At 44.7% G+C, this 18,695-nt stretch overlaps 1 protein-coding gene across 2 annotated transcripts in view; it reads left to right on the top strand.

The window, feature by feature from the left end:
- The first annotated feature begins 3,587 nt into the window (after window positions 1-3,587).
- The window catches only part of ATG16L1 (autophagy related 16 like 1), a 37,393-nt gene continuing 22,285 nt past the window's right edge, over window positions 3,588-18,695 (top strand). For both annotated transcript variants that reach the window (XM_004427697.3, XM_004427696.3), the window contains exons 1-6: window positions 3,588-3,851; window positions 7,243-7,336; window positions 11,673-11,778; window positions 12,780-12,853; window positions 13,772-14,023; window positions 18,186-18,251. In XM_004427697.3, the coding sequence (XP_004427754.1) occupies window positions 3,737-3,851; window positions 7,243-7,336; window positions 11,673-11,778; window positions 12,780-12,853; window positions 13,772-14,023; window positions 18,186-18,251 (707 nt within the window). In that variant the 5' untranslated portion in view covers window positions 3,588-3,736. The remainder of the gene's footprint in view (window positions 3,852-7,242; window positions 7,337-11,672; window positions 11,779-12,779; window positions 12,854-13,771; window positions 14,024-18,185; window positions 18,252-18,695) is intronic.

Genomic DNA, 18,695 nt, shown 5'->3' with positions numbered 1-18,695 from the left:
TAGACAGCTAACACAGCAACATGGTTAACTTGGTTTACTTTCACTTTGAGCGATCAGATTTTGGCAAGAGCTGAAAAGCAGTGGAAATAAAGAATTGAAAATCAAGAGTGATTTTTTTAAAACAAGAAGTTATATTTAAAAAAATAATAAAAGGAACAGAAAAAAGAACAGTAGAAAATCAAATCTTCTTGGCACTGCCTCCTGGCCAGCCTTTTTTTACCTTACATTCATAAACAATACATATTCAGATCTCCCTTCCTAAAGAGTGAGCTCCTAGGGGCCGGGATCTGAGCCTGGGCCATCTTTGTCTCCCACGAGGTGCTCACTCCTGGGCCTGACCCATACTAGGACCCCACTGTTTCCACTTGCTGACTGAAAGATGGAAGAAGTTAGGAAGACCAACAGGGAAAGGACAAGAGCAAAGACAATCATCTGAAAGTTAGACTCAAATTCCTCAGAACCAGAGCATCTCTAGAGGATCTCACAGAGGGGATGTGAAGGTATTGATGGTTAAGGTGAAAACCTCCTGGAAGTTCTCAGCAGTGGAAATGCTGTTATGTGAAATCTGGTTGTACTTTGCTTCAGTGAAACTAGGCTTTCCACAAAGTTCTTTGACAGTGGATGCCTCTTGGACTCTTCCGTGAGCAAATTTGCACTGCTTCACACACTGCTACAAGAATCTCGGGCTATTTTACATTTCTCTTCCATCCATTATAGGCAGTCAGAATCCATTTCATAGATATTGCTTTCCAGCAAAGCATGCTGAATCCCTTAGACATTCATTATTTACCAGAACAACAACAAAACTCTTAAGATCCATAATCTGTCTCCAGAATATTCAGACAACCTCATTTCCTCCTCCGTCCTATTACTTATCCCCCTCCAGCCATCCCCCTCAAGATCCTGGGAACACACCTGTGGCCTTCACATCACCGACTTTGCTCTTCACCAGGATTCCCTCCCTGCTGCCAGCTGAAACAGAGACTGGACAGTGGAAGGCACTGCTTAAGAGCACAGATGCTAGAGTCAAAATGTCTGCGTTTGAACCCAAGTCTTGCCATTAACTAGCCAGGTGTCCTCAGGCAAGTTACTTAACCTCTCTGTGCTTCAATTCTCCGTCTGTAAACGAGGATGAAGATGCTAACAGTAGCTAACAATAACCTTACTGCATAGGGTTGTTGGGAAGATCAGAAGAGTTATAATATGTGAAATATTCAGACGAGTGCATGGCCAATAACACTGCAGAATGTTCACACTTATTAGTTATCTCCCACAGAGCTTAGCACATGCTGAATAAATGGTTTCATCAGGGCCGGCCCTGTGGCTTGGTGGTTAAGTGCGTGCGCTGCGATGCTGGCGGCCCGGGTTCGGATCCTGGGTGCGCATCGAGGCACCACTTCTCTGTCCATCCTGAGGCCGAGTCCCACATACAGAAACTAGAAGGGTGTGCAGCTATGACATACAACTATCTACTGGGGCTTTGGGGACAAAAAATAAAATAAATAAAATCTTTAAAAAAAAAATAAATGGTTTCATCAGTAAATACACGTTCATTTCTATAAATTTTTCTGGCATACATGGTCACGTACAACAATTAGAAAATGCATAAGATATAGAAAATACTCATAATAAAACACCAGCAATGCCACTGCCCAAAAGTAATACAATTAGTATTTTCATATATTCCATTTGTTGATTAAACAACATTTACTAAGCACCTAATACATGAAAGGTTTCACACTCTTGCGTGAGCAAAAACAGACACAGCTCTTGCCTCATGGAGTTTACAATCCAGTGGGGGAGACACACCTCAACCATGTAACGACAGAAACACATGCGAAGCTGCAACTGTGAGAAACGCTATAAAGGAGAGGTACATGTGTAGTAGAGACATCTGACTTAGTTGTGAAGGTCTGTTACCTGAAAGTTGTGAGGCAGTGACTATTGAGCTGAGAATTAACTCACAGGAGTTAACTCAGAGAGGTCAGAAGGGAAGAGTGTGACCAACAGAAGCACAGCAGATCCAAAGTGCTGTTATGGGAGGGAGCATGGTGAGTAGAAGGCAGTAAGAGGGCCCATTGAGTGCAGTGTGCTCTACATAAAGCTAGTGAGTTAGGGCAGAATGTAAAACCCTTAGTTTAGAAATTATATTCTCTATTCACTCAACAAATTTTGCCTATGAGGAGCCAACGACACACTTATTTTACATAAATTGCACTCATACCATATACTGCTTTTATCAAGAACATCTTTTTGAACAATAAATATACAGTAATTTAACCTCTTATTGTGGGAAATATAGAGTGTTTCCAACTTTCCACTAATATTAACAATGTCATGACAAACGTTTTTGTATATGGACATTTGTCCAACTATTTCTTGGCATAAATTTCTACAAGTGGAATTGCTGGTTCTGCAAATTTGTTAACACGTTTTAATCATAATCTTGTCCGGAAAATTAGCATGTTCAACAGTCAGGATCTGATGCTATGGTCTTTTGAAGTTGGCACCACTGTTATATTTGCAGGCATTCTTGGTGACTCAGAACGTGCTTCTTCATTTTCTTCAGTGTGTGAGAAAGTCCCTTTTAATTCTGATCCCCATGGTCTTTTCCACCAACTCAGATCATGTCATACTGACTCCCAATGAAACATCTTTAGCCCCAGCTCTTGAAGTCTGGCCGTCCTACTCCTGAGCTCCGCAGGACAGGAAAAGCTTTCTTCTCTGTCTTTTAAGGATCTTCCTCTGGCTTGAGACACACTAGAGAGAAGACAGTTTCTGACATTCCTGTCCTCTCCTCTGGCCTCCTACTTTGTCCAGTTCCATTTTCATGCAGTAAATTCACTAACTTGTTCAAGGCAGATGGAGCTCAGATGATTCTATGACAGATTGACGTTTTCCATGCTACCGAGGTGAGAGATCCCATCTTCTCAGGAGTCTGCGTCTCCCATGGACCCCTTTCAACATCTACTGACAAACTGTCCTTTTCCTCTTTCTAAATCCTGTGTGTTTCCTGACCTTTAAACTGCCTTCTAAGGATCCACTTACTGTTGGGTCATAGACAATTTCTAGGCTGCTAATGATTAACACAGCCAATCTATTCACATCTTTCTTTAGCACAGTGCTAATTGCATTACACAGGTTAGTCCTTTTCATCCTCATGGCAACTCTGTGGGGTACGTATCATGAAGGTCCCCATTTTACAGATTGGGACACCGAGGCTTAGGGTCACACAGTTATTATGTGGGGACGGACCCCACTTCTGCTTAGAAACTGAGATGAAGAGAAGGGAGGCAGGCCAAGAAAGAAAAAATACAGGGGGGCAACGCAGAGAAGGAAACGCAAGCAGGCGGCGGAAGCGGCCCCTTTCCTGTCTCCTCCCGACCACGGACGAGCCTCCAGCACGGCCCCTACGCCTCCCAACAGCCGCCTCTCCGACCCCGGCGTTTCCGGCCTCAGGAGGGCGTCATTGGCGAGCGCCCTGCGTCGGCGCCGGCGACGTGCGTGCGTGCGGCGCAAGGCGCCGGGCGAGGAGGCGGGCCTTCCGGTCCTTGGCAAAACCATTTCCGGCGGGAGCCGGAAGGCCGTCCCGGATGGCGTCGGGGGCGATCTGTGCGTGGAGCTGAGTCCTGGAGCTGTCGGCCTTCCCGCGCGCGCTGGTCGCCTCATGCTGCGGGCCGCGGCCGCCAGCCCCTGCTCGGATCGGCGGCGCTAAGGCGCCGGGGCAGCGCGCGACATGTCGTCGGGCCTCCGCGCCGCCGACTTCCCCCGCTGGAAGCGCCACATCTCGGAGGAGCTGAGGCGGCGGGACCGGCTGCAGAGGCAGGCGTTCGAAGAGATCATCCTGCAGTGTGAGCAGCGGGCGGGCCCCGGGACGGGCGGGCAAGCACGCGGGCCGCCGGCGGGAACCCGAGGCTGAGCCCCGCGCCGCCCGGGCGCCCCACCCCTTTTTAGATCGTTTCTTCTTTTCCTTCAGTTTATCCTTGGGGGTGACTGCGGAGGGTTTCCGCTACCAAGTTGTGTGCGCTTCACGGACAGGCGCCGTTCATGCTTGTGTTTGTAAATCCCAGAAGCTCCCACAGTGCTGATGCACTTAAATGGGCAGGTTCTAGAAACGTCCCTTTTCGGGCATCGCGTTACTGAAAACAGGCACTTGACTTGAAGCATCGACTCGCGCGATTAACGTTGTCCTCTGGGTGTAATGAAATGTTTGGCTTTTGATTCCTCAGACCTCTTGTTCTCACTCCACCTTGGTGTTCTTTGACTATTATACGTTTAAGTCTTAACATCCTTTTTAGTTGGGTTGTGATAGTCTTTACTGTTGTTGAAAACTTCAAAATGAAAGAGGTGGTTTCCCCCTCCACCCCCCGCTGCAATTTGAGGACAAAAATGTTTGTAGCCTTAGAATGCGTCTTAATGAACATTTCCTTGCCGCCTCTTCCTCCCAATTTTATCATAACTGATGACCCATTGGGGGAAAAAAACCAGCACTCTTCAGTCCTGTGGTTCCATCTACCCCTTGAAGTAAGCCTAACAAACGGCTCTCAAGTTATGTTGGTGATGAGGTTCGAAGTAATAGTAGTTGCACTTTATTGAATTCAGATTGTGCTAAATCAGTGGTTCCCAAACTTAGCTGTACCTTAGAATCACGTGGAGATCTTTTAAAAATTAAGCCCAGACCACCTAAATTGCGGCAGATAGGGGTGGGACACAGGTATCAGTATTTTTTGATGTTCCCTGGGTAATTCTAATGTGCTGACAAGTTTGAGTACTGTGGCAAATAGTTGGCCTGTGTTATTTCTCGAAAATTCTGTGAAGTAAGCCCTATTGTTATCCTTTTCACACACGAGGAAACGAAGGTTGAGCGAGATTAAGTAGCTTCTCTGGGGAGGCACAGCGGGTTAATGGTGCGGCCTGGATTTGAATGCAGACTTAATGGCTCCTGACTTTTGCATTTTGCATCTGCTTTTCTCACTGGGTCTCCCAAGGAAAGATCTTTCCTTGCTTTTCACTGAGCCCATCCTCTTAACAAAGATGGGAAGATAAGGGAGATGATACTCTACTGCTGTGCTCATTCCTTATATTCTAAGAGGCCCTGGCAATAGACAAGTGCTGTTTCAGAAAGCCAGGAGCATAAGCTGCTGCTCTTACTCAATTGTGATTTTCTCACAGGTTACATAAATTCAGGTCATCAGGTGTTTATTCAATGCTTATTCTTTAAAAGCTAATACCCATTGAAAGTCAATGGGTTGAAGGTCTGACTCCACTCCTTATTAACCTTTTCTCTTACCTTGCTGTGTCTATAAAATGGAGTGAAGCTTGCCCTGCCTGCTTCATAAAAATAGCATGTGAGCGCTTTCAAAGCCATCTACATGACAGTCTCTAAAAGTACTTGTAATTGCATGGACACGGGTGGAATGGTTTTTCTTCATTGAAAATGGACATCTTGATGGGGTGGGAGGATGCAGGAGAAAAGTCAGAAGGAGGGATGGGTCCCGGAGAGGGAACACATCTTTAAATAGCTGTAGCAAGTAGCACATTTCTGAGGGGGCTAGGAGAGGAAACTGGGGTGAGAGGCAGATAGGGGGCAGGAGAGCAAGAAAACTTTTACCTGTTAAAATCTTTTCTTTAGGCTGGGAATTGACATTTGGGAGATCACTTCTAGTTTGACCGTGGAACACCCCCATTACTCATTCCAGCCTTCCCAGGCCAGTCAAATTCTGATGTTCATTCAACCCAGAGTCTCCTGTTCATTCCCTGTCTCTGAGCCTGAAGAGAAAGATGGAAAGAGGCTATGGGGACAGCGGGCGGCTTCCCTCCATCTCCATCCTTCTCTTTAGTGAGAGGAACTGTTAGGAAGGATCCCTCTTGAATACCTCATGTCTTTTGAGAGACCTAATGTCATCACAGGGCACCCAGCTCTGGTGTAACATCTTGAAGATGTTATTAGAGCCCATTGACACTGGTCAATATCCAAGATTGGAACCACTTCCCTGTTCTGCTGAGCTAATTCATTGAATTAGTAGAGATGAAGAGAGTGTTTCTTTTCCTCCCAGGAGTTCCATTTTTGGATATTCAGAAGTAGGATTCAAGACCCTCTTTAAGAGGAAAGAAGCTCTTCTAACAGGAATAGTCACTAGCATAAACCCTATCAAAATTTTGTTCTAGAGCAGTTCTAATCTCAGATTTTAGATGTGACAACCCCCATCAGGTGTAGTCTTTCTGCAGGTTTCCCATAGTGGCTTTCTTGTTCTGCCTAGAGCATCTCCCCTCCACATCTGATCTGCTGGCCCCCTGTCATTCCTACACGTCATTTCTAGCCGTGACTTTTCCTTTGAATTCTTGCACTATGTTCCCTGTCACATTTATCACATTCAGAAATAGAACTCATTTTCTTCCTTAGGCTCTCCACTCCTGTGTTCTCTGACATGTTAGCATCTTCCACCCAGTTGCCTAAGCAGGGAACCTCAGAGTCATCTTTGACTTCGTACTAATAACTATCTGTTCACGTCGCTGCCTGCTTTTAAAATCTCTTATTTCACCGTTGGCAGTAAGAAAAGGTCTGAATTTCTCACCTTGCCCATTCGTGTGTTGGCTCCAACTTTTATTTCTGGCCACTTACCAGACAACTCTGCTAGTCCTTCTGCCTGGGCTGTCTGTTATCCTCCCCTGTAAAACCATGCGAGACAATGAGTGAAGGATCACTGTTTCTCTTCCTTTTTATACTTGACCCCCCATTCCACTTGAGCTCCTTGAGGTCAGGGTCTCTCGTTCGTATTTGTATTGCTAGTGCCCTGATCTAAAAATTAAATTTTCCAAGTGTAATAATAAGGTAAGGTTCTCCTGTATTATTTAGAGGTGCATAGTATTTCATTTCTACATTGTGTTTTGCTATGTTTCTTATTTTTTATTGCTGAGGTAGAACTAGGTAACTATGGGACTAGGAAGCATTTTTGACGGCCTTTAATGGGGGTAGACATTCTTGCAGGGGTATTTCCACGTGTTCCTTTGGCTGGGCTGCCGGTGCCCAGGCCAGTAGGCATCTAAGGAGTGTATGTTCCTGGATTTTGGGCGATTGCTACGATCGGTGACAAAGTGGATTACCCAGTACTTTGACACCTAATAGAAGTGAAACCTACCCAGTCGTCTTCTGGTTATTTTTTTTGGTCCGAATCTTTATAAGATATTAAGTAGTAATAAAGTGTACCTAGGTTATAATAAATAACTTATTTTTTTTAATAGATAACAAGTTGCTGGAAAAGTCAGATCTTCATTCAGTGCTGGCCCATAAGCTACAAGCTGAAAAGCATGACATACCGAACAGGCATGAGATAAGGTATTTTGAAACTATCCTGTCTTACTGGTATTTCCTCCTTAATTGAAATGTGTCTCAGTTTACTTGTCACTTCTCTAATTTAGCAGCAAACCAAGTACTGTTTCTGGGCTCCAGTTTTATCAGCTCCTTTCAAGTAAGAACTTCTGAAGCTAAGGAACTAAAGTGATTTTTCTGAAGGTCCATACCCACCAAGAAGCCTTATCAGTACAATACTGTAAGATTATGGGAAGCTGCTTTAGGTGGGTAACTAGGCCACTTCCTCCTCTGGCCTACCAGGGTTCACTTTTTCAAAGTAATCAAACAAGTAAGCATTCTTGAGCAGATTTACACAGATCATCTTATTACAGGGTTGACTGACTCATAAACATAAATTGCTTTTTATACAAGATAGGTCTATTTGATCCTTTTCAGTTCAGTTTTTCAACATATTTTAGTAGATTGTGAAATCAAACTAGCAGGTTGCAACAAGCTTTTTTTAAAGAAAAATTAGAAAAAAATCTGTATTTTAATAGGAAGGGTAAGTATTATTTCATTAAGTATGCACGTGTGTGTTCATGATGGAAGGTTTGGTGTATTTACTTGGGTTATTCATGTTAACTGTATTTCTTTTTGAGGGTCATGGTCCAAAAAAATCTGAATACCAGACTTCACCTAAACAGCTTAAATGGAAGCATTCTAGAGTCTTCCTCTTTTTCCATATGTTCATCATGTTTGCATATTAAATTTGGTGGTTTGAATGGGAACAGTGCCCATTATTGCTCTAAAATCTACATACTTTTTTGCATATCTGTTAACATTTAGCAATCGTAAAAACAAAGTTGATGGCAATTTAGGGTTTTTAAAAAAACCCGGAAATGCTAGGTGTAGCTTAATTTGTTTATTTCTCTAGCTGAATCTGCCGGATAAGTGCCTACCATCCACGTTTCCTCATCTGTGAGAATGTCTCGTGGCCGACCTGAGTGGGCAAGATGAACAAGTGGCCTGGCCCAGGTTCCATCCTTGCTTCATAACAGTGCAGGAAATCGTGCCTGGCTGTGGCCATGAGAGGCCTTCTGTAGTATTTAAAATATTAGTTGCAGTATTCTGGTCAATTTTAGATGTAGAGAATGCCATTTTACCCTTTTCATCTAAATTCAATTAATTGAAAACTTCAAATATTTTATTTCTATCTTTTTAGACTCTTGGTGATTCTATTCCTGTATCCTGTATCTGTCAGCCAACTCATTTGCTTGGAAAAATACTCTAAATAAATATCTAACGATTCCTTTGACTGAACATCACTGAGGTGCTAAGAGTGGACATCCTTCGTTTCCCGATAACTTGTGTCCATAATCAGGCCTCTCCTCCTGACTGCCTTGTTTCTATTAATGGGATCCTTATTTTCCACAAGTCATCGATGATTTCTTTTTCCCTCAGTATCCTGCGCCTCCCCATATGCAGTCACCCATGCCTGTTCTTTGCCTACAGTCTCCTGTGCATCTGTCCATTAGTTTACATTTATTTTGCCACCCCCTTCATTTATTATCTATCATTTATTATCTATCCTTTCATCCCTGGACTATGGCAGGAGTCTCGTTCACTCAGACATTTGGTGACTGCAGTGTGAGCCGGGCATTAGGGCTGCAGAAACAGTAAGCCAGAGACCTTGCTCTCGAGGAACTGAGAGCATTGATCTAGTGGGGAGACCAATGCTAGTGTGATAGGTGTATTCACAGAAGATGGGAACCTAATTGGTTTTCTTCTCCTTCCTGTCTCTCCTTAAATCCTGCCCATCTCATCCTAATTAAGCTTAAAACACATCCTGTTTAAAAAGCTTTATCTGTGTCAGTCATCTGACTCCCCTCTAAAGTGTTTTAATCCCTTTGCTTCGGAATAGATTAAAGTTAAACTCTTCCGCCTGGAAATCGTTGGTAGTTTTCTAAGTGTGCTTCTTGGACAGCTGCATCTGGGAAGTTTTGAGAAATGCAAAATCTTGGGCCCCACCCCAGACCTGCTGTTTCAGAAACTCTGGGAGTGGGGCCCAGTAACCTGTTTTAAGAAACCCTTTAGGTGAGCCTGACAACCTCTCACTCTTTGAGAACCACTGCTTTAATCCATGGCTGCTCAGAGTCCTTGAGAATTAGCTGCCTCACCTGAGGGCGCGTTGGAAATACAGGTGATCGCCTTATCTTGGATCTGCTGCATCTGGGGTGGGGCCCAGGAAGCTGTGTTTAAACATGCCCTCTGGGTGATTCTTCTGTCTGCCTAGTGAAGCACTGTTAGTGGGCTTTTGTAAGGAGTTTACCTTTCATTGTGAATAAAATTGCAAGTGGTAGGAGGCTTTGAGCAGTGGAATGAGTGACCTGGCTTTAGTCTCCTGAATGTCTTCTCTAGAATGCCAGCTCCTCGTTAGAAGGGACTAGCTTTACGTTTTGTGTATTCCGCTTGCTTTGCATTAAAATAAAGGGATTTGATAAAAATAATTTCTAATCCTTCTAATTCCCATGTGCAGTCAGTCACCAGGCCTGTTGATTCTTCTGCCTAATTACGATGATTTCTTGTAAGGTATGTTCCACTTTTCTGTTCTCTTGGCTTCTACATCATGGGCTAAGATTGAGGAAGCACTAGATTGCCTCAGAGGATGAGGTATTTGCTTAGACCATGTAATAAAAATACTTGTACAGATGGAGCGTCAAATTAGGAGGGAGCATCATACTGCCCGTTTTCCATGTTTGTTTATGATAGGGCCTATGGAGGAGGTGGTTTTCTCCACTCCCTTCAGATATTGGTATCCTAGTTTTCCACCTTTTTTTCTTTTCTCCATCTCTGTACTTTCCCCAGACGATGGTTTAGCACTCACTATAGTCTGATAATTCACATCTGTAAGCTCCCGCCGAGACCCCTCCCCTAAACTATAAATCCACAGGTCACTCAAACATACTGCTGTTTCTCACTTAGTGTGCAAATACATGCAGAGTTTCCAAAACTACGTTGATTCTTGAGGTGATCTGAATTCAGACCATGGCCTCAGATCCACCTGTGTGCCGATAGCTTCTACATATCTGTCTCCAGCTTGGACCTTTTTACTTGAAGTTCAGACTCTAACATCCAGTTCCCACTAGACATACCCACTTGGATGTCCACACTGAACTCTTCAGGCCTCCCCCCAGACCTGCTCCTCCCTGTAGTCCTTCCCATCTCAGTAGGTGACGCCTACATTTTATCAGTTGCTCAGGCCAAAAGCCTTGGCATCATCCTTGGCTGCCATCTTTCTCTCATACCCCACGTCCAATTCAAAGGCAAATTCTGTAGTCTCTCTTCAGAGTGGATCCAGCTGGGATCTGACCACATCTCACCACCTCCACTGCTACCTTGATCTGAGCTGTACTCTGGACTATCTAACAGCCTGCTAACTGGTCTGTTTCTACCCTTGCCCCGCTGCAGTCTGCCCTCTACCCAGCAGTCATAGCGAAACTTTTAAAATGTGAGTCATTCCTCTGCTTAGGACCCTCTGACGGCTTCCAGCCACGCGTAGTGAAAGTCACAGCCCTCAGAGGGGCCTGCGAAGCTCCGCATGATCTCCGCACTTCTCCCTGAACCGTTTCCCGTACCCCTGCTGTTCCTGGGGCTCCAGTCACCCTTTCCCGAGTACACCAGCTGTGCTGCCTCCTCCAGGCCTCTCTGACACTTGCTGTTCCCTCTGCTCACAAGGCTCGACCCTCAGGGGCCACATGGCTTCTTCCTCACTTCTTTCCGGTCTCTAATCATGTGTCACCTCTCAGAGGAGCCTTCTTGGATTACCCTACATAGAACAGGAGCCCTGTCACCCTGTTCCCCTCTTTACCCTGCTTAGTTTTCCTTCGCAGCACATCTGACCACCTGCCTTCCTAGATTCACTTGTTTATTGTCTGTCTGCTCTTAACTGATTGTTAGCTGCCTGAGAGCAGAGTCAGAGCTTTGTGTTCACTGCCTTCTCCCCAGCTCCCAGAACCACGCCTGGCACATAGTTGGCGCTCAAATACTTGTCGAGTGAGTGGACCTTGTTGTCTCCTCCATATTTACCAAAACTTCATTCTGGAAGCCATCCTTTGTTCGTGGCACAACCGGTGGTTTGGGTTGTGGTTGCCTTATTTACCGTGTGTCTCACGTCTCCTGCTTTCTACTTCAGGTTTGTAGTGACTTAAAACTACATTTGCCTGCAGGAACTGAGAGGCCTTATTGGCTATGTTGTCATGTACGCGTTTGAAGTTCTGAAGTCATTGTTCCACTGCCTGATTGAGGGGGTGTGGGGTCTGATTTTTCTTTTTTTCCTCTCTTTTTGGCATGTTCTCTTCATCTGCCTGGTTTGGGGATTTAGTCCTGGACATGACGGTGCATGGAATGATAGTCAGCTACAAGAAATGGCCCAGCTGAGGATTAAACACCAAGAAGAACTGACTGAATTACACAAGAAACGTGGAGAGGTAAAGATAGCCGCTCTCCTGGTCTGTCCTCTACTCTGTGCGGGTCCTGTGCTGAGGAGAATGGGCGGGCAGGCCCTTCCGCTGGAATTTGCAGCCGTCCTGGCTACAAATGGCATCACCAACTCCATCTGTGGAAATGGAACAATGGGAAAGGTTTGAGGTCTCTACCTCCGTCAGCAAGAGGGCAAGCCGTTGAGATAACTTGTCATGCTTCAAGATGGCATGAGAGGTACAAGTAGAGAAACTTCAAAGGAAGAAAGCTTGGTCCACTGAAGGTCTTCCTAACACCTTCATAAAGCTTTTAAGAGTGAACCCTGCAATTTCAGAAAAATTCATTAGAAAGAATCAAGTCGGGCTGTGTTTACCCTGGATGGTGGTCTAATGGCAAATTATGAAAAAATGCACTTTATCCTCAGTTCAGCTGAATGGATCATTTTATCAGCTGAAGAGTCTGAGAAGGTAGCCCAGGTATAGGGGTAGAACCTGGTGTCCTCAGCAGGAACCTGGTGGTCACCTAGAACACTTCTCATCCACCCAAGGCCGCCTTCAACAGAGAACAGCACATACTGTTCCCATGAGCATCACCAGGCCATTGACTCCTCTCTGCCGCCCAGCTCGTTTCTTCTTGGTGCCTTGGCCCAACCCCACAGGCAACATTTCTTTCTTAAAAATAAAATAAGCCATGGGGCCAGCCCGATGGCACAAGCAGTTAAGTGCGTGCGGTCTGCTGCGGTGGCCCGGGGTTTGCTGGTTTGGATGCCAGGCGTGCACCGACACACCGCTTGGCAGGCCATGCTGTGGTGGTGTCCCATATAAAGTAGAGGAAGATGGGCATGGATGTTAGCCCAGGGCCAGTCTTCCTCAGCAAAAAAGGAAGATTGGCAGATGTTAGCTCAGGGCCGATCTTCCTCAAAAATAAATTAAATAAGCCACTATTATTTAGTTTCCAACTGAGGTCCTAAAATCTCATGTTTATGAAAATGTTCTTGTTTACTCCCCAGTTAGCTCAGTTGGTGATTGACCTGAATAACCAAATGCAGCAGAAGGACAGGGAGATGCAGATGAATGAAGCAAAGTGAGTAAAGAGATGACACCTCCTTTGGGGCTGGTTGTGGGATCACACTTGCTGGTTTACTGTACTCTCGTGAGCCGGGCCCCTGGTGATTGGTGGCAAACAGTAGCCACACTAGACTCAGGAAGAGTTTCATTTTTGTGCGTGTGCAGCCTGGGATCCTTTTCTACCTGCTCTAAGGATGGAAAAGGCAAGGACAGTGCCCTCAGTCTTCCAGGTTCCCAGCATACCCCTGGAAGGTACCTTGGCCCTTGCAAGTGTCCCCGAGGCATTCAGAGTTTTCCTGGTGGCCACGGCGTATGGGGGCTAGTATCTTCTGAGGTGGAGGTTGGGCCACGATGTCCGAGTGTGTGGCCTTTAGGAACAGGGATGAGTTTGTGGGCAGGATTATTGTTGACCGGGGAGAAGCCTGGCAGACAAGGTAAACAGGGGCTCGCAGTCCTTGGTCCTTTCAGCTGGAGAGGAGCCTGGGTTTCGACTTGCCTTTTTCCTTCATATGCAGAGAGGGATCTCTAGAGGGGAGGACTCGCTCAGGCATTCTTGCTCGGGGAATGATAGAGCTCATGGAATATACAGGGATTCCAGCCTCCTTTTAAGCCGCTGTTACCATTCTTTTTAAGCATGCAAAGCTCCTTCCTTCAAATCCTGCTTTTCTGAAAGGGGTTTTAACTGGTCATTCAGAGTCCGGATGAATTTCGCTCTAGGTGTTTCCTCTCCTAACGGGGTTGTCCCGTAAACCACTGGGGCTGGGCTTGGCTAAGGGAGACGGAATAAACATGGAGTGTGCTGCATGGTGGCTGTGTGATGGCTGAGGTTGTTGGTGCCCAGGCTCACACAGCTTGAGCACCCGCCCAGGCCCTCTGCTTCTGGAGCTGGGCTCCTGCGCGGTCCCATCCCTCCTCTGCATGTCATGCTTTCCAGAATTGCAGAATGCTTGCAGACCATCTCTGAGCTGGAGACAGAGTGCCAAGAGCTGCGCAGTAAGCTGCAGGACCTTGAAAGAGCCAACCAGACCCTGAAGGATGAATACGACGCGCTGCAGATCACTTTCACGGCCTTGGAGGAGAAGCTGAGGAGAACCACTGATGAGAACCAGGAGCTGGTCACCAGGTGGATGGCCGAGAAAGCCCAGGAAGCCAACCGCCTAAATGCAGAGAATGAGAAGGATTCGAGGTGGGAGCTCGGTCCACAGTTAGTGATTCCATCGTTAGGAAAGCAGAACCTCATTCTTTGCAAAGGAAGAAACAGACCTGATAGCTGTAACCACTGGTGGAGGAAAAACCAGAAAACACTAACAAAATTAGAAATAGTGCTAGTGGATATAATGGAGGTTTGGATTTATAAGATCTTTCTCACAGCTGAGCAAAGGATTACCTCCCCAAAGAGCTTTAGCTCCTACTGTTTCTGCCAGTGAATTCTTCCAGTGTTTCAAGGAGAAAAGCTCATTCTTGAAGAATATAAATTAAACCAGAATTAGAAAAACATTAGAATCCTCTCTCTCCCCCCATTTTGTAAAACTGTTCAGACCCATGCCAAAAATTCTGGTCTTGCCAGTATATGAGACTGTAGTCCAACCTCACATGAATATAGATGTGAAATTCCTATATCAGATTCATGGGTGCTTTTCTTTTTAATTCACTGCAGTACTGCTAGGCTTTATCCCAGGAATTAAAAGATGGTTTATTGGGAAATCAATTAAATATATCATATTAGATGATAAACTATATGACTACTTTAGTAGTCCCCAAAAGGACGTTTGCTCAGACTCAGTTCCTAGTTCTGATAAAAGCACTTAAACCGGGAACAAAGCTTTCAATAAAAACACCTATCTGTAACCAACAGCCAGTGATGTACCTAACGGGGAAGCCTCCCACCCCAGACGCTAGGAGTCAGAGTCTCGGTCGAGGGAAACGTGTGTTGAAAATTCCTCCCGAGTCTAATGCATCCATGGTGGAGGTCCACCATCCTACATACATGCGCATCAGTACCAGGAACAAAAGAAGGAAGGGCTCTCTCGAGACTCGGAGAGAGGTTTTGGGCAGCCAGTCAGATAGGACACCAAATGCAGGGCCACTAGAAAGAAGGAGGGGTCATGATTATCCACCTGGAGAATCTAAGAAAATCAGCTGAGAAACTAGTAATAAGAGTTCAACAGAGATTAGAGCATAAGAGTTTAAATCCCCACGTCAGTAGTTTAGAATTGGAAAAGATTATTGCAGTTAATTTGAAAGAATGAGTAAATGAAGGTAAGTCTTAAGAATATTGAGCACTAACCCTACCAAACAGTATATTCAGATAGATTTCAAAATCTGTGTAAAAACTGAAACCGTAGGGTAGAAGTAAAAAATGTGACTGCTGTTTGAGCCAACCCTGATGGCCTAGTGGTTAAAGTTCAGCGCACTCTGCCTTAGCCGCCCAGGTTCGATTTTCAATCGTGGAACCACACCCCTCGTCTGTCAGTAGTCATGCTATGGTGGCAGCTCACATAGAAGAACCTAAAACTAGAATATACAGCTATGTACTGGGGCTTTGGGGATGGGGGAAAAGATGTGACTGCTGTTTATTTTGTGAAAAATTCTAAATCGGAGTATTGGAGGACTTTCTAAACATTAAAAGTAAAGGAAATAGGGGCCGGCCCTGTGGCACAGTGGTTAAGTGTGCGTGCTCCGCTGCTGGCGGCCCGGGTTTGGATCCCGGGCGTGCACTGATGCACCGCTTGTCAGGCCATGCTGTGGCAGCATCCCCTATAAAGTGGAGGAAGATAGGCACAGATGTTAGCCCAGGGCCAGTCTTCCTCAGCAAAAAGAGGAGGATTGGCATGGATGTTAGCTCAGGGCTGATCTTCCTCACCAAAAAAAAAAAAAAAAAAGTAAAGGAAATAAAGAGTGGACTGTATAAAATTTTTAGGTTTCTTGACATCAGAGAACACTGAAACAATCAACTAGGATATGCTATTATAAAATAAATATCCTCAATACAGAGTCAGTAAGGAATAGGTGAGCACTCAGACGGACAGACACAAAGCATAGGTAGTTCATAAAAGAAGAAGTGGGTATAAAGTGGATGCAGTTCATAGGAGAAGGCGGCGAAAAGGGCCTCTCACGTTGCTGATGGAAAGTGCATTCCTGCAACCTCCCAGAAGGCACTTGGGGATGCCTGGGAGCCTGAAAAGTGTTGGACTTCGTCCTAAGGAAGTAATGAGACTTGTTCACAAATATTTTTTTGTGATAGCACGTTATTTGTCGTAGTGAAAAATTAGAAGCAGTACATCCTTCAGGTGATAGATAAATTATGATATTTTCATGTGGGATTTTATAAAGTCATTTAAAAATATGTTTTAAGAATACTTAGTGATATGAAAAATACATAAAATTAATATAACAATAGGATATAAAATCTTTTTATACAACATGATCCAAATTTTAAATGAATTAGATCAGAAGGAATTATATTGTTAATAGTATTTATCTCTGGGTGGTGAGATTATGGTTTCTGTTTTCTCATTTTATGCTTTTCTATATTTTCTAACTTTCTTAAGTTTCTATTGTATTAAGAAAACAGGAGCTGTCCTTTTTATATTCTTTCTGTCTCATGTCTGCTTTTAAGTAAGATAGCCTGGTTTATGCCGTGGAGCTCTTAGGCACTTAAGGGTGCTGAAGACAGGGTTCCTGGAAGTCATTATGCTCCATATTGAAAGCCTGCTTGAGGGAGAAGTGGGCAGGCTAAGGAAGAGGCTTTGAGCCTCACAGTGGACAAGGAGAATAATTCAGACTTTTCTAATGAAAACGGGATGTGAGACACATTACATGTCTGCTCTTGTTCCTTCCTTTGGAATGTTTGCCTAGGAATATGCACGTGGACGTATTATCATCTGATTGCGTATGTGGGGTCCTCGTGCTTTTCTATTAGTTTGCTCAGATAGTTCCTCCTCAGAAGCTTCCCCCCTTCCTGCCAATCCCCCAGGTTAGATGTCGTCCTCCTTCCGGCAGCTTTGTTTACGTGGGTCATAGCACAGATCACCGATTTGAAATAGCTGTTCATGTTCTGCCTCCTTCGGTAGGCTGAGGTGTGTCTCCACAGTCAGGCCCGGCGCTGCTGTGGAAGATGCACTTGGGGAATATGTGAGCTATTAAAGAAGGACATTTCCTTTTGGCTGAAGGCCGGGCCGCAGGTGTTTCTTCTCCCTGTGACCTTAGGTCTCGCCTTTAGCCCGCCTTGCAGACAGGTGCCTTTCCTGTAGAGGACTCTTACTCACATACCCCGCACCAAGATTCTAGTTTTCTCTCAAAGATAGTTCATAGGTCTTCTCTTCCAGTTAAGAAAACTTTGTTAAGCTTTATTTTTTGTCATTTGTCTTGTTAAACTGACTTTTCACCCTCCAGGTATAAAATTAAGAGTGTAATGCATTTTTTCAAGCTACAACCTCATCCCTTCCCAATTCTGATATGCCACCTAGAGGACTTTTCCCTGTTTCGAGAATTATCACTATGGCAGAAGCTTTTAAAAAAAACTTCCTGCAGAATTCTTGACTGGAGCTCCGTGGCAGTGCTGGAGTTCTGGATTGGGGGTCCCCACAACAAGGGTAAAGCTGTCGTTAGAGGTGAAGTTGCCCCAGAAAGGAGAGAGAGGCCAAGGTTGGAAGTTAGGGAGCTCCTGAATTTAGGACTCGGGAAGGAGAGACAGAAATGGTTCTGAAGGAGGAGAGAGTGGGTGCAGCTGCTGACCGCAGTAAAATCTTGCTATAGCCGAGACTTAGGTGTCCAGCCTTGGTAAATGGAAGCTGTATACACTTTGACAGCTCAGGAATCTTACTGTACCTTGGTTTTCTCATCTGTAAAATGGGAATAATAGAACTTAACCTCAAAGCGTGGTTAAAAGGATTAAATAAATCAGTTAAAACCTGTAAAATAGTAAAGCCATGCCAGGTACAAGTAAATTCTAAGTAAATCTTTATTATTAGTCATGCTCTTGGTATGTTAGTGTAAGATGATTTGCTGCAGAAAACTAAGTCTCGGTCATGAATAACCCTGGATAAACCATATGGGCCTTTCTGTCCTGAGAGGCCCTGGGTCCTCACAGATGGGCAGGCTTCTCCCTCACTGGTTCCCTGCTTTCTCTAATAATGTGTGATCCCTTCAGGCTTTGCTCTGAAATCCTTTATAACAGGAGCCTTACTGAGTTACAGGTGTGGCTTTGGGCCTTTGGGTATCTTTGTCCAGGGCAGTTTTCATGTAACGTGCACTATATATTCAGATGTGTTATCAGAACTGGTAGTTTGAGAGCCAAAACCCCATGCTTTCTTTAAGTAGGCAAATAATGGACTTTTTTTAAATAGGAGGCGCCAAGCCCGCCTGCAGAAAGAGCTTGCAGAAGCAGCAAAGGAACCTCTACCAGTTGAACAGTAAGTAGAGATACATGAATCAAACTATGTTCTTAATAGTTTGATTTGCTCTTTTTAAGTAGTTTTATAATATTTTTAGTGCTATGAAACCATTTTATAGATCGTGGAAAGAAAGCTAAAAGGTTTAAGACAGAAAATTAAAAAACATTTATTACTTTCCAGAAAGTTGTTCCAGTTTACACTCCTTATCAGCTGTGTCATTTCTAACTTCCTGCGCCCTTAACAAGTGTCAGCCTCACTGTCTTCCTGTTGACACATTGGTCTGTTTTCTACCCCTCATTGGGGCTGTTGCAGTGTAATGCTGGGCCGGGGTTCTTTCTCTTGCTCTCTCCTTGGTTTATGACTGTAAGTGGAGGTTTGGGCAAACCTTTGATGCTTAAGTGAAAACTGGGGTCTCTTGGAGCAAAAGGAATTGAATCAATTTGGAGCTTTTTCTAATCTGGG

The sequence above is a fragment of the Ceratotherium simum genome, chromosome 37 (assembly GCF_057802395.1).
Source record: "Ceratotherium simum simum isolate JZ-2026a chromosome 37, ASM5780239v1, whole genome shotgun sequence".
Taxonomy (NCBI): Eukaryota; Metazoa; Chordata; class Mammalia; order Perissodactyla; family Rhinocerotidae; genus Ceratotherium; species Ceratotherium simum.
The sequence above is the reverse complement of the archived record's forward strand: the minus strand, read 5'-3'. Positions and strand labels throughout refer to the sequence as shown.